Source organism: Budorcas taxicolor, chromosome 24 (genome assembly GCF_023091745.1).
Source record: "Budorcas taxicolor isolate Tak-1 chromosome 24, Takin1.1, whole genome shotgun sequence".
Lineage (NCBI taxonomy): Eukaryota > Metazoa > Chordata > Mammalia > Artiodactyla > Bovidae > Budorcas > Budorcas taxicolor.
In genome coordinates this window covers 36,521,488-36,535,948 of record NC_068933.1, presented here as the reverse complement: position 1 = coordinate 36,535,948, position 14,461 = coordinate 36,521,488, and the positions used below count along the sequence as shown (strand labels likewise).

Genomic DNA, 14,461 nt, shown 5'->3' with positions numbered 1-14,461 from the left:
ATGAACGGGAATGAGGGAATTACTACAATTCTTGTGAACTACAGACGGCCTGGGTCTGAGGATTAACTCTTCCCTTCCCCCAGGTGTCCAGGCAGCACCCAAGTCAGCACTTGGCTGCCCCCTCCCGGGCCCCCGGGCCCCTGCATTGAGAGCCCCCTAAGAGCCCACATGCCCTGGGACCAGCCCTGACGTGCAGGGCAGGCAGAGGAGAAATCCAGCAAGAAAAGCCTTCAGAATGGTACCAAAATTCCACTGGGTGTCCTAGAGGCCCCACTGGACCATTTTGTCTGTTTATGAAAACGTGCATTACGAGGAATCTTAAGTCTTGTAAGTGCAGGAATTCATTCGGTCCAGACTGAGACTCAACGGATACACGTTGAGGTCGTGGCAAGGCCCTCAGGGACACATGCTTCCTCAGGGCGGCAGATGCCGAGGTCACAGGCCCACCGACCCAGCCACGATCCCTGCAGACCAAGGGCCCGCCCAGGAGCAAAAGGACAGTGGGAGTCAGGGCTCCCCAGGTAGCGCTAGTGGTAAGGAACCCACCTGCCAGTGCAGGAGATGGAAGAGACCTGGGTTCGATCCCTGGGTGAGGAAGATCCCCTGGAGAAGGAGATGGCAACCCACTCCGGCATTCTTGCCTGGGAAATCCCTCGGACAGAGGAGCCTGGCGGGCTGCTGCCCACAGCGTCTCTGAGAGTTGAACACGACTGAAGCGACTCAGCACACGCACACGCAGACAAGAAACAGACAGTTTCCCCTGGGACGCCTTACTCACTGGTCAGCAGACCCGTCCCTAAAGCCGACATTCACAAATGAAAGCTTCAGGAGTGAGGTGGAGGCATCTTTTGACTGTGACGGCTCCAAGGCCAGAAGCAGATACTTCCAGCACCCCCACCCAGGGCACTCTCCCAAGTGGCTTCTATCAAGTCCCCACAGGGCTGTGGTTAAGCCTCAGTCACAGAGTCACCTTATATGCTTAGTTTTTTTTTTTTCCAACAGCTCTGAGATATCATTCACACACCATTCAACTCATCCATGGAAACCACACACGCTGATGGTCTGGGGCACATTCAGAGTAACATGGCCAAAGTCACAGTCGGTTTCAGAGCGCGCTCACCAGGGCCTCCCTGGTGGTCCAGTGGCTGGGACTCGGTGCTCGTCGTGCGGGGGGCCAGGGTTCGGCCCCCGGTCGAGGGTCTAGACCCCACATGCCACAACTAACAGCTTTACGTGCTGCAACTAAAGGTCCCGTGTGCCACACCAAGACCGAAGATCTCAGCGCCGCAACTAAGACCCAGCAGCTTCACTCAGTTCAGGTCAGGTCAGTCGCGTCTGACTTCGCGACCCCAAGGACTGCAGGACGCCAGGCCTCCCTGTCCATTACCAACTCCCCGAGTTTACTCAAGCGACTTCCCTTTCACTTTTCACTTTCATGCACCGGAGAAGGAAATGGCAACCCACTCCAGTGTTCTTGCCTGGAGAATCCCAGGGACAGGGGAGCCTGGTGGGCTGCCGTCTATGGGGTCACACAGAGTCAGACACGACTGAAATGACTTAGCAGCAGCAGCATGTCCATTGAGTTGGTGATGCCATCCAACCATCTCATCCTCTGTTGTCCCCTTCTCCTCCCGCCTTCAATCTTTCCCATATCAGGGTCTTTTCCAAGGAGTCAGTTCTTTGCATGAGGTGGCGAAAGTATTGGAGCTTCAGCTTCAGCATCAGTCCTTCCAATGAATATTCAGGACTGATTTCCTTTAGGACGGACTGGTTGGATCTCCTCGAAGTCCAAGGGACTAATTAATTATTTTAAAAGAGAACATACTCATCATCTCCCAAAGAAACCCCCACCCCCAGGCCTAGACGAGCACACGTCTACATGCTGCCTCTACAGATTTAGCCATCTGGATACTTCACCTAAAGAGGATCGTACAAGACGTGCCTTTTCGTGATGGCCCCCCACCCGGCAGTATTTCGAAGGCTCACCCTCTGGCGGCCCATGCCTGCTCTGAGCCACGCTCCCCAGCATCGCCCACGGCAGGTGCTGACAGCTGGGCTCTGCCACTTCATCCACCTACTGTGCCATTAGAACCCCGATCTCTGGCCAGGATTCGGAGGTGCCCTTGAAGAAGAGCTGACCTCTTTGAAAAACCGGCAGTCCTGCTGCTCTTGAACCCACGAGGACAGCTGGATGAGTGACCTTGGATGGGCGTCCAGCTAGCACTGCTCAAGAGTTAGGGTGTGTGTCAAGAGGCCACGATTTGTTTCATTGACAAACAACCAGACTGCGTTCGTTACACGAGACTTTCCACCCTCTGCATCGTGAACTTCCCGAATCCCCTGCACTCAAAGTGATTCGAACCTGCTTTCAAGTTTCACTTCCCGTTAGGGTTCAGACTCATTTTTTTGCCCAATTCTCTGGTAATTCCACCAACAGCCATTCCGATATGTGTCTAGAAGCTTGTTTGCAGGTGGGCAGGATCGCACAGAAACCCGAGCTCCAGCAATGAGAGGAGACAGACGGCCATGCTGCAGAGGGAGGTCAGGCCGCCGGGAGTGTCCGCTGAGCACGTGATGTTGAGATGGATGGTTGTTTTAAGCAACTGTACTGCAACTCGTGGTTTGTTACTGCAGGAAGTCTCCTCGAGTTTAAAAATCTGCACCTAGTTTAATATACACGACAGTGCATTCGTTTTCTATCACTGCTACAAGAAACTGCCACTAGCTCGCTGGCTTTAAATACCACCAATTTACTTCCCGATGGTTCTGGAGGTTCAGAAGTCTGGCGAGGGTCTCATGGGACTGAAATCAAGCTGTTGGCGGGCCATGTCCTCTTCAGAGGCCCTAGGGAAGAATGCCCTTCATGTCTGCCCTAGAACCTAGGGTCTGCCTATAACCTGTGGCCCACAGCCCCTTCCTCCAGCTCCAAGCCAGCAGTGACCAGCCCAGCCTTCGCTGGTGCACTGCTGACACCGACTCTCCAGTCTCCCTCGTCACTTTCAGTGACCCCTGTGGTTACACAGAGTCCACCCAGATCGTCCAGGATGAGCTTCCCAACTAAGGTCAGCTGATTAGCAATGCTGATTCCCTCTGCAGCTCAACCTAACACCTTCACAGGCTCAGAGGGTTAGGACGCAGACATCTTGGGAGGGGTCACTATTCTCCTGTGCACCAACAGTACGCTTCCTTCATGAAGATGACGGACAGGGCTTCTCTGGTGGACCAGCGGTTAAGGAGCTGCCTTGCAATGTAGGGGACACCAGGCTCGATCCCTGGTCCTGGAAGATCCCACATGCTGTGGAGCAACTAAGCCCGTGCAACGCAACTACTGGGCCTGTGCTCTAGAGCCCACGAGGCGCCATTACTGAAGCCCATGTGCCCAGAGCCTGCGCCCCGCAACAAGAGACGCTGCCGCGGCGAGAAGCCCAGGCACCACAATGAAGGGCAGCCCGTGAGAAGCCCAGGCACCGCGACGAAGGGCAGCCCGCGAGAAGCCCAGGCACCGCAATGAAGGGCAGCCCTCGAGAAACCCAGGCACCGTGAGGAAGGGCAGCCAGCGACGAGCCCAGGCACCGCGAGGAAGGGCAGCCCGCGAGAAGCCCAGGCACCGCGAGGAAGGGCAGCCCGCGAGGAGCCCAGGCACCGCAATGAAGGGCAGCCCGCACTTCCTGCAACGAGAGAAAAGGCCGAGCAGCAGCGAAGACACTGCACAGCCAAAATAAGTAAGAAAATATATGAATCTTAAAAACATGAGATAAGTCAAACCCAAAGGGTAGACATTAAGTGCCTTAGGAAATACTTTATAGAATCCGCCTGCATATACACTGGGTGACTGCAGATAGCTGTGATTTCCTGCCCAATACAAACACCGGAGCTCACACACAGCCGTCACCTGGCCCATCCCAGAATCCACTAATCGACCCTGATACTGGAGATTGATATTAAAGACTAAAGAACAGTCAAACTCAACCTAGAGAGTGAATTTCGTGACGCGAACACGGAACACACCATGGGGTTAAGTGGGCACAGGCCCCAACACTGAGTGGGCAGCTCAGCATGGTCCTGCGGTGCCAGGAAAAACCCTGCCTTCCCAGGCCTGAGGGTCCCACACAGACAGTCACCTCTTACCCTGCGACCCTCTAGGAAGTACTCTAAAACATTCCCATCTTTCCATGATTAATCTTTCACTTGAAACAGAAACCCAGGTAGAAGGACCTTCTGTGGCTAAACACATACGTTCTCTGGAAAACAAAATTCAATTAATCATGAACAGACTGTGAAGATGATTTTGAAACTCTGGGGGTGTCTGTCCCCAGGCGGCAATGACACGCAGGGTATGGATGACTAACTCTATTTGGCCTGGAATCTCCCAGTCTTGGCTCAGTTCTCTGGAATCCCAGACTTGGCCCGAACCATCTCAGTACCCAACTCCTAGGAAGTTGGGACAAAATTTAAAAGTGGTGTATCTGCAGAAAATAGAGAAAGGGGCCAAGGATGGTATCTCCATCGAAGGCAGCTGATTGCGAAGGTCCTTCAAGTCTCTGCGACCTTTTTGCCTTTTATGTACACACATGAGTGTACTCTGAAGTGGGGGCAGCTTGGGGGGACAGGCTCCCCCAGACTCCTTGGACCCCTGGACGGCACTACAGGAGAAGCGAGCTGAAGGCCAGCCTCTGAAGGAGCCGCTGGCCTCCCTGGCGGCCTTTTTCTAATGGCTGGGGGGCCATGAACAGGGAGCCAAGAGGTCTGTCCACACCCTTGGGTCACGAAGCCACCTCCTATTACCAAGGCAACCACTCAACAGGCCTCTGTGGTCTAAGAGGGGGGCTGGAAACACCTTCCGTGTTCCTTCTCGGATCCTCCCTCCCAGATGAGTGTTTCGGAAAGGAGGGCCCAGAGTCAGAAGGCTGAGGTCAGCCGGCTGACTCTGCCCACTCCCTTCGTTTCCAGACCCAGCCACAGGAGCTCGGGAGGAAGCAGGTCAGATCACCGATGATCCCTCACGCCTCACCTGGTTAATGTGTGACCTCAACCTCATCACCTAAGCCTCTAGGTCTTTATCCACAAGGTGGGGGTGACCATACCCCTTCTGGCGCTATTGGTTAAATGAGACAGAGCATGGGGCTCTCGGGGGCTTGGAGCGCGTTCCTCCTTCCTCTCCCCACGCCACCTGCCGCCTCTGCCCCTCCGCACTGCACGCAGCCCACGCTCCGTGCCAAGGCCCTTCAGGCACATCCAGCTCTGCACGACCCCATGGACTACAGCCTGCCAGGCTCCTCTGCCCACGGGATTCTCCAGGCAGGGATATCCCACCTCCCATCAAATCCTGCCTGAGGATCCTCCTATCACACCCAAGCACGCAGGAGGCGGTGTGGATAAGGCACCCATCACTCCTGGTGATGACACCCTCGCTAAACAAGAGCTGTGACGATTTCTGCACAATCTGGTGCTCGTATTTACACCTGTTTGATATGTTCCTGAGTAGCCATTTCACTCCCTCGACTAGAGCGTGAGCAGAGTAAGTCAGGATCGTCAAAAAGATGGACCTCTGATGGCTCAGGCCAGCGCTCAAAGCCTGTAAGATTTGAAGACACAGACAGGCTGCAGCGAGCGTAGTATCGTCCAGTGAGGGGACAGGGAGAGCTGGCCCTACTTCTCGAGCGGTGACCAGTGTGTCCACAGGGATCAGGCAGCACTTTCCAGCGCGTGGAGGATGTGACAGTAGCAAGGCGCCCTGGGGCGTCTCACTCATCTAAGACCCAGGATGCCAGTGCTTATGTCCGCAAGGTGCTCTGGAGGCTTTTGGCCCAGACAGGCTGACAGCAGAAGGGATCAGTATCTTAGCTTCTTCCAAATCTACGTGGGAGGCTGTGGCGCAAAGCCCCAAAGCTGCCCACACCAGAGCCGGGACCCAAGCCCGGGTCTGTGTGATGCAAGCTCTCAGTCCTGGAAGAGGTTGCAGCTGAGGTCACTGAGGTCACCTCGTCTTCTCCTTCTCCCTTTGTGTCTAACAAAACATCCTATTGAAAATGCCAGCCCTTCTAGACAGTACTTGGGCTGAAGATTTAAGAGAGTACCCACACAGCAGGGACTGTCGAAGCCCACACTTCGACAAAACACTCAGGGAGGCGGGTGGGGTCATTTGTTCCACTGCCCTTCCTCCCTCCGAAACTCATTCTCAGGGTCTCTGCTTAGCAAGGAAGACCTACATATTCAGTCATCCAAAGCAGGGGTTCTCACTATAGTGCTTCCAAACAGTTTAGACTGACGGTGGACAAAACTCAGCCTTCCCGGGGGTGTCCTTGACCTTGGATCTCCCCCTTGGAGAAGCCACAAGCCAGTGGACGAGGCACGAGGCTGGAATTCAAAGAGGAACAGGTTCAGACGATTCTGGCTCCTTTACCTACTAGGAGGGTTCAGCCTCTCTGGGAAGGGGTTAACCTCTCTACACTTCAGTTTCCTCGGATACGAAATGCAAGTAAGAACAACAGTACTCCTGCTGGGGGCTGCTGTGCCGACTGGAGACAAAGTAGGCGAAACGTCTCACCCACGAGGTGTGCTCTCCACAAACGTGGGTCTGATCATTAGGTGTCTCTCTTCCAAATGAGGGTGCCAATGCTTGGGCTCTCTCATGTGACTCCTCCTCTTAGGAAGCAGAAATATTCTCTTATGGACAAGGCACATGGAGTGTTAGGAAAACATGTGTGGCTGTCACGTCCAGTAGAATCCGTGACTCTGCCCGACTGGAGTTACATATCTGCCCCTCTCTCCTGGGTGCCTTCTTCCAGAGGCTTGGTAGGCAAGGGGGTCTCCCAGAGAACCCGACGCTCATGTTCTGATTGTAGACACTGATGAAAAACCCTCCCCTGAGTACCCAGATCAGCCCAGGGATTTCCCCAATGGGGGAAAAGCCCAGGAGGACCTGGAGCGCTTCCTGGACTGAGTCAGGTCACGGCCAAGTGCTCACCACACACCTGCGAACACTGGACGCCTCCCCCCAGCCCTTCACGTCCACCCCACCCCTACCTCCTGCCGCTTGTTACCCTGAAAACAGCTCTTAAATCTGCCCACCTCCACAGCCATCAGCCCCATCCAATCTCACGCCTGGAGTACTCCAGAAACCTCATAACTGGTCTCCCCAGTGGACGAGGCAGGGTGAGTGGGGTCCCAGTACCACACCCCAAGAGCTGACGGCTAATATCCAGGAATTTGGCGAGAAAGGTGGTCAAGCTGCCAGTGGTTTGAAATAAGCCAGGTGGGAGTTGTTACCCGGTAGAAATCAGGATGTCTTTGGGGAGAGCTGACTGCCCCGCCCAGCACTGCCTGGGCCCCTTCCCATGTGTCCCCCCAACCAAAAGCAGGGCTCCCTGCAGCAGCACCCACCTTCTGCACATCAGCCTCCCTTGCACCCAGCTCCCCCGTCAGCCCACCCACTCACACCCAATGGCCAGGGCCCACCCTTAGCTGGGGCTCTGAACAGGCTGCCCCCCCAGCCTGGACCCTCTTCTCACCCTCCACACCTGGCCAGCGCCCACCAACCCTCAGGTTGCTTGTTCCTCCCGCCTGGCGATGCCCCCCAGGGCAGCCTTCCCGACCCCCAGTATAAGGTCTCAGAGCCCTGGGGTCCCTCTCCCAGGCTGTGATGACCATAGTTGGGAGCTTACATTTATAATACTTCATTAGTGGTGCTTTCCTTTTTCCAAAAAGGCCTTCATCAAACAGGGCACCCAAGAGTACAACAAACTCTATGTACAACATAGAGTTTCTGTGAGGGAACTGGAAGAGGCCCAAAGGCAGACAGGGTCCGGGCTGATGGGAGTCCTCCTCCACAGACACATGGGCTGCGCGGAAAGCTGAGGAGCTCAGGGAGAACCGACCCCTGACTCCACCGGTGGGCCTCGCTGACTGACCTGCTGGAACCCAAAGGGCAGAGGCAGGGAGGGCAGGGGCCCCAGACGGCAGGAGAGCTGGGCTTTTGGTTTGTTTTGTTAAATAAGGTTTTTGAACAGGAGAAGGAATTTGAAATAGAAGACACACACTCTCTCTCTCTCTCCGTACCCCAAGCTGAGAGAGCACACGGGGGCCCCCGGGGGTGGAGAGAGCAGACAGTGGCCCATCCTGACAGAACTCTCTCTCCAGGAAGCTGAGATGAGGCTGTAGTGGGACGCGGGCTGGAGCCGAGACTCTGAAGGCCCCCGCCCAGGTCTGTGTGGGGCTGAGCAAGGAGCTGAGCTCCGGGAGTTGGGGAGGGACAGGGAGGCCCGGCGTGCTGCAGTCCATGGGGTCACAAAGAGTCAGACACGGCTAAGCAACTGAACTGAACTGGGGAAGGAGCTAGCTCTTCCGTCCTGATGCCAGGGCTCTGCTGTATCCCCCTTCCCCCGCAGCCACGGGGTTTGCTGGCATCGGGAGTTTCCCTGGTGACTTTGAGTAACTACCACCTGCAGGATTGTCCTCTGGCCCCCACGTTCCTCTAGGGGTTGCTCCACCCACTGGGAGCTGCTCCACCCATTCAGAGCTCCATGTCTTCCAGCTGATAGTGGAGGCTGGGGGTCTGAGATGACCTCTGTTGTGACTGGCCGGAGGCCAGCATGACTCTCCCTGCTGGCTGCAGCCAGGCTCCTGGGAATAATCCACCATCTCTTCAAGTCCAGAAAGATGCTGGAGGCCCTTCATTAAAAAGTGGGTACCTTCCCTCAAGGGCTTCAGTGTGTCTGAATTTTGGGTTAAAAAGCTAGTATTAGCTATAGGGTAAGTGAGGGTTCCCCCGAGCAGAGGTCTCCAAACTGGGTATAGGCAGGGGTTACTCAAAACAGGAATCCAAAAAAAAAAACACACAGGAAATGAAGCTCTCCTGCTATTAACTGAGCAGCACCACACTCAGAGTGTCTGTCAGGTTGCGCGCCACTTCTGACACTCGGGGGATCCCGAGGAAAACGGGCTTTCCAACAGCAGGGGCGGACAGGGGCCGGTGGGGACAGGCCGGAGGCTCCGAGCGCCCCACTTATGTAGAATTACAGACAGTATCATCCGATTTTAATATGTTCAGTTCAGCCACTCAGTCATGCCCGACTCTTTGCAACCCCATGGACTGCAGCACGCCAGGGTTCCCTGTCCTTTACCAATTCCCAGAGTTTACTCAAAGTCATGTCCATCGAGTCAGTGATGCCATCCAACCATCTCATCCTCTGGCGTCCCCTTCTCCTCCTGCCTTCAATCTTACCCAGAATAAGGGTCTTTTCCAGTGAGTCAGTTCTTCGCATCAGGTGGCCAAAGTATTGGAATTTCAGCTTCAGGATCCGTCCTTCCAATGAATATTCAGGACTGATCTCCTTTAGGATGGACCGATTGGATCTTCTCTCAAGAGTCTTCTCCAATACCCAGTCCAAAAACATCAGTTCTTCGGCGCTCAGCTTTCTTTATGGTCCAACTTTCACATCCACACATGGTTACTGGAAAAACCACAGCTTTGACTAGACGGACCTTTGTTGGCAAAGTAATGTCTCTGCTTTTGAATATGTTGTCTAGGTTGGTCATAACTTTTCTTCCAAGGAGCAAGCATCTTTTAATATCATGGCTGCAATTACCATCTGCAGTGATTTTGGAGCCCAAAAAAATAAAGTCTGACATTGTTTCCGCTGTTTCCCCATCTATTTGCCATGAAGTGATGGGACCAGATGCCATGATCTTAGTTTTCTGAATGCTGAGCTTTAAGCCAACTTTTTCACTCTCCTCTTTCACTTTCATCAAGAGGCTCTTTAGTTCTTCTTCGCTCTCTGCCGTAAGGGTAGTGTCATCTGCATATCTGAGGTTATTGATTATTTCTCCCGGCAATCTTGATTCCAGCTTGTGATTCATCTAGCCCAGCATTTCTCATGATGTACTCTGCATATAAGTTAAATAGGCATGGTGACAATATACAGCCTTGACATACTCCCTTCCCAATTTGGAAACAGTCTGTTGTTCCATGTCCAGTTCTAACTGTTGCTTCCTGACCTGCATACAGATTTCTCAGGTAGCAGGTTAGGTGGTCTGGTATTCCCATCTCTTTCAGAATCTTCCAGTTTCTTGTGATCCACATAGTCAAAGGCTTTGGCATAGTCAATAAAGCAGTAGATGTTTTTCTGGAACTCTCTTGCTTTTTTGGTGATCCACATAGTCAAAGGCTTTGGCATAGTCAATAAAGCAGTAGATGTTTTTCTGGAACTCTCTTGCTTTTTTGGTGATCCACATAGTCAAAGGCTTTGGCATAGTCAATAAAGCAGAAGTAGATGTTTTTCTGGAACTCTCTTGCTTTTTTGATGATCCAGTGAATGTTGGCAACTTGATCTCAGGTTCCTCTGCCTTTTCTAAATCCAGCTTGAACATCTGCAAGTTCATGGTTCATGTACTACTGAAGCCTGACTTGGAGGATTTGGAGCATTATTGTGCTAGCGTGTGAGATGAGTGTAGTTGTGCAGCAGTTTGAACATTCTTTGGCATTGCCTTTCTTTGAGATTGGAATGAAAAGTGACCTTTTCCAGTCCTATGGCCACTGCTGAGTTTTCCAAATTCGCTGGCATATTGAGTACAGTAATTTAACAGCATCTTCTTTTAGGATCTGAAACAGCTCAACTGGAATTCCATTACCTCCACTAGCTTTGTTCATACTGATGCTTCCTAAGGCCCACTTGACTTTGCATTCCAGGATTTTAATAAAAGGACTCTCATAAAATGGATGAGTGGCTTAAAGAGATTCTTGTGAAGAATTTCAGTGCATGTATCACCAGGACAGACAGGAATATGGAAGCCCTAATGCTTGTGGGGTGAAAAATTCACATGTCAAAGACATTAAGAAAACGATGAGGATCTATGAGATGTAAAATCAGCCCAAAGAATTCAAATTATAAAGATTACTTGAAACGTGCATGTTCACCCACCATCCTCAACGATAATTCTCATTTTCACGTGCCTCTGTATAACTCTCACTGTGAGGTATTGCAAACAACACTGGGAAGACACCATAACTGCTAAGTATTTAAAATGGTTTTTAAATTAACTTTTAAAACATTTAAAAATGGTTTATTATTTTTACACTTAAGATTTTTCTAAAGTGTGAAAACATGTTTGCATGTTTCATAACATTTAATACATTAGGTCACAATATATTCAGTTCAGTTCAGTTGCTCAGTTGTGTCCGACTCTTCGCAACCCCATGAAATGCAGCACGCCAGGCCTCCCGGTCCATTACCAGCTCCCGGAGTTCACCCAAACTCATGTCCATCGAGTCGGTGATGCCATCCAGCCATCTCATCCTCTGTCATCCCCTTCTCCTCCTGCCCCCAATCCCTCCCAGCATCAGAGTCTTTTCCAATGAGTCAACTACACAATATATTAGTAGGTGATAATATTAGGTTAGCAAAGATATGTAATTTTAAAATATATATATTTGAAGCTGAAAACTTAACTTTTTTTTTGTTTTTTTTACTATTTATTTAGGTGACATAGTCAGTAAAGCTTGGAGACCACTAACCTAGTCAGCTTAGGGGACCTGAGGCTGTCTTCCCAGGCCCTTTCTCTCCCAAGAAGGCCAGGGCCAAGGTGAGCCCCATTCACAGGGTGGGTAGGGGGTGAGACTTAGTCTGCACCCACTAACCCTGCCGCCCCCCAGCTCCTCCCAGCAGCACAGAGCCTACCTGATTGTGCCATCGGATGACGTTCCCAAATCCCCCTGTCCCAAGCCGCTCTTTCATTTCCCAGGCCCCACATGTCTGGGTTGGCAGGGAAGGTGACCAGCTCATACTGAAGTCCTGCTAACGCTGCAAGCAATGTGGGGGGCAAGGGGGGGAACAAAAGGTGATGATTAAGGAAAAGTGGGAAGATGGACAAGGTTAAGAGATGCCACAGCGCTTCGATGGGAAAGAAAAATCGGAACTGATTTTTCATCTCCGTACATAAAAGCAGGTGGCTGGGTCTGGTTTTCGTTTGGGCAGCAAAGTCCTGTCTTTCGCAGCCCCCCATCCACCTCACCCCGAAGCAGCAAGGGGTGGGTGGGGGTCCCGCCCAGGACAGGACGCTCCCGCACCCAGGACCTGCCAGGGGATCCCCGGGCTGCGCCCCCCACTCCGGCGCCTCCCCGCTGGCCCCGACTAATCACCGCCGCGTTCCGGGCCCCCGCCCGGCACCACCCCGCCGGGGCCTCCCAGCCCTCCCCGTCCGGGAAGGCCCGGATTCGGGGCCGGTCACGCGCGTCTCTGGGAGCCTCGGAGACGGGGGTGCGGGTGACAGCGGGGGCGCCCGCCCGAGGCACTCACCTGGCGGCGGGGCGCGGGCGCCGCCCCGAAGACATGAACGCGCGGGGCCCTCAGAGCCGCGAGACAGGCGCCACTTCCTCAAACACTTCCTGCTCTGACGTCACGGGGCACGTGGGTCGCGGCCTTAAAGGGGCCGCCGGCCCAGACGTCCCCGCCCCTGCCCGGTGACCGACCCTGGGGAAAACACCCCCGTGCGCTTTAGACGTGCGACTTCTACCTGAGCGCTTTCTGGGACGGGGAAGATGGGGATTTCCTCACCTGCCCCGCAGCCCCGCCCCGGGGTCAGCCTGACCAGGCTTCCTAGACTTTAAAGTAGGGGAATTTCCCGCTCCTCCCCCACTCCCGCTCCCCCCTCCCCGCCCCCCCAGGATGGATTTAGGGACGGTTTACCAGAATTACCCTGGGGCTCTAGCTTTTACGGCTGTAATCCCTCACCTGGTCTGGAGACTCCTGGGCTCAGATCGAGAATGATAAATCACACCTGTAGTCCCTAGGTGTGACAACCTCCTCTTCCCTCTTAAAAAAAATTAAGAAGAGGGGGAGAAAATCTAATACTGTAACGCAAAACTGGAGGTTCAGCCCCAGTAACGGGCGGAAATTGTGAGACTACCTCTCGGCCTGTTAATCCTTCATCTCCGACCTCCTTGGCATCATGATTTGAGTTTATTATTGAGTTTCTCAGTTCGAGGGCAACATATTAGCAGACAAAGATTGTGTGTGTGTGTGTGTGTGTGTATTATTACTCAAGCAAGGGTAAAGTATCAAAGGCAATATGAAGATAATAGCTCACTTTACAGAGTGATAGAGTGCTTAATAAGTCGGTCAGTTCAGTTCAGTCGGGTCCAACTCTGTGGCCCCTTGGACTGCAGGATGCTAGACTTAGCTGTTCGTCACCAATTCCCGGAGCTTGCTCAAACTCACTTCCATCGAATCAGTGATGCCATCCACCCATCTCATCCTCTGTCATCCCCTCCTCCTCCTGCCTTCAATCTTTCCCAGCATCTGGGTCTTATCCAGTGAGTCAGTTCTTCACATCAGGTGGCCAAAGTATTGGACCTTCAGCTTCAGCCATCAGTCCTTCCAATGAATATTCAGGACTGATCTCCTTTAGGATGGACTTGTTGGATCTCTTTGCAGTCCAAGGGACTCTCAAGAGTCTTCTCCAACACCACGGTTCAAAAGCATCAATTCTTCGGCCCTCAGCTTCCTTTACGGTCCAATTCTCACATCCATACATGACTACTGGAAAAACCATAGTCTTGACTGCTGCTGCTGCTGCTGCTGCGTCACTTCAGTCGTGTCTGACTCTGTGCGACCCAGAGACGGCAGCCGACCAGGCTTCCCCGTCCCTGGGATTGTCCAGGCAAGAACACTGGAGTGGGTTGCCATTTCCTTCTCCAGTGCATGAAAGTGAAGAGTGAAAGTGAAGTCGCTCAGTCGTGTCCAACTCCTAGTGACCCCATGGACTGCAGCCTACCAGGCTCCTCCGTCCATGGGATTTTCCAGGCAAGAGTACTGGAGTGGGGTGCCATTGCCTTCTCCAGAAGTCTTGACTAGACAGACCTTTGTAAGTGGCTGATACTAAATCTGTACTTCGGTTTCCTCATCCAGTCCTCAAGGCCAGCCTACAAATTGGACAGTACTGCGTTATTATTATCTCCATTTTACAGATGATAAGACTGAAGCACAGAGAGAAAGTCTTCATCCCAAAGTCACAGGCCTTTAAGTGGATAATTATCTGATGTTCAAACTCCAGCAGCTGTTTTTGAGTGCAAGGTTTTAATATGTAGCTAAAAGTAGCATACTAGTAAGTTCAGAAGGATTTTAAATCCAGGGACTGCTGTTGACTACCTCTGGGACTTTAGGTATTCAGGTACCTAAAGAGTTTAGGCACTTCAAGTTACTCAGACCACTCCAAGCAGCCCGTTGCTCTTTAAAATGCAGGCAACATTGATGGGTGGACTTGGAAGGCATTATGCTTAGTGAAATACATCAGACAGAGAAAGGCAAATAGAGTATGCTATCACTTTTATGAGGAATCTAAAAAAATACAACAAACTAGTGAATATAACAAAAAAGCAGCAGAATCACAGACACAGAGAACAAACTTGTGGTTAGCACTAGGAAGAAGGAAGACGAGAGGGACATGATAGGGGTAGAATTAACAA

At 52.5% G+C, this 14,461-nt stretch overlaps 1 protein-coding gene across 5 annotated transcripts in view; it reads right to left on the bottom strand.

Annotated features, from left to right (window-relative positions):
• IKBKB (inhibitor of nuclear factor kappa B kinase subunit beta) overlaps nucleotides 1–12,381 on the bottom strand; it is a 52,752-nt gene extending 40,371 nt beyond the window's left edge. For all 5 annotated transcript variants that reach the window (XM_052661357.1, XM_052661358.1, XM_052661359.1 and 2 more), the window contains exons 1-2: nucleotides 12,294–12,381; nucleotides 11,676–11,798 (exon numbers count right to left, since the gene is read on the bottom strand). In XM_052661357.1, the coding sequence (XP_052517317.1) occupies nucleotides 11,676–11,780 (105 nt within the window). In that variant the 5' untranslated portion in view covers nucleotides 11,781–11,798; nucleotides 12,294–12,381. The remainder of the gene's footprint in view (nucleotides 1–11,675; nucleotides 11,799–12,293) is intronic.
• Nucleotides 12,382–14,461: the final 2,080 nt, after the last annotated feature.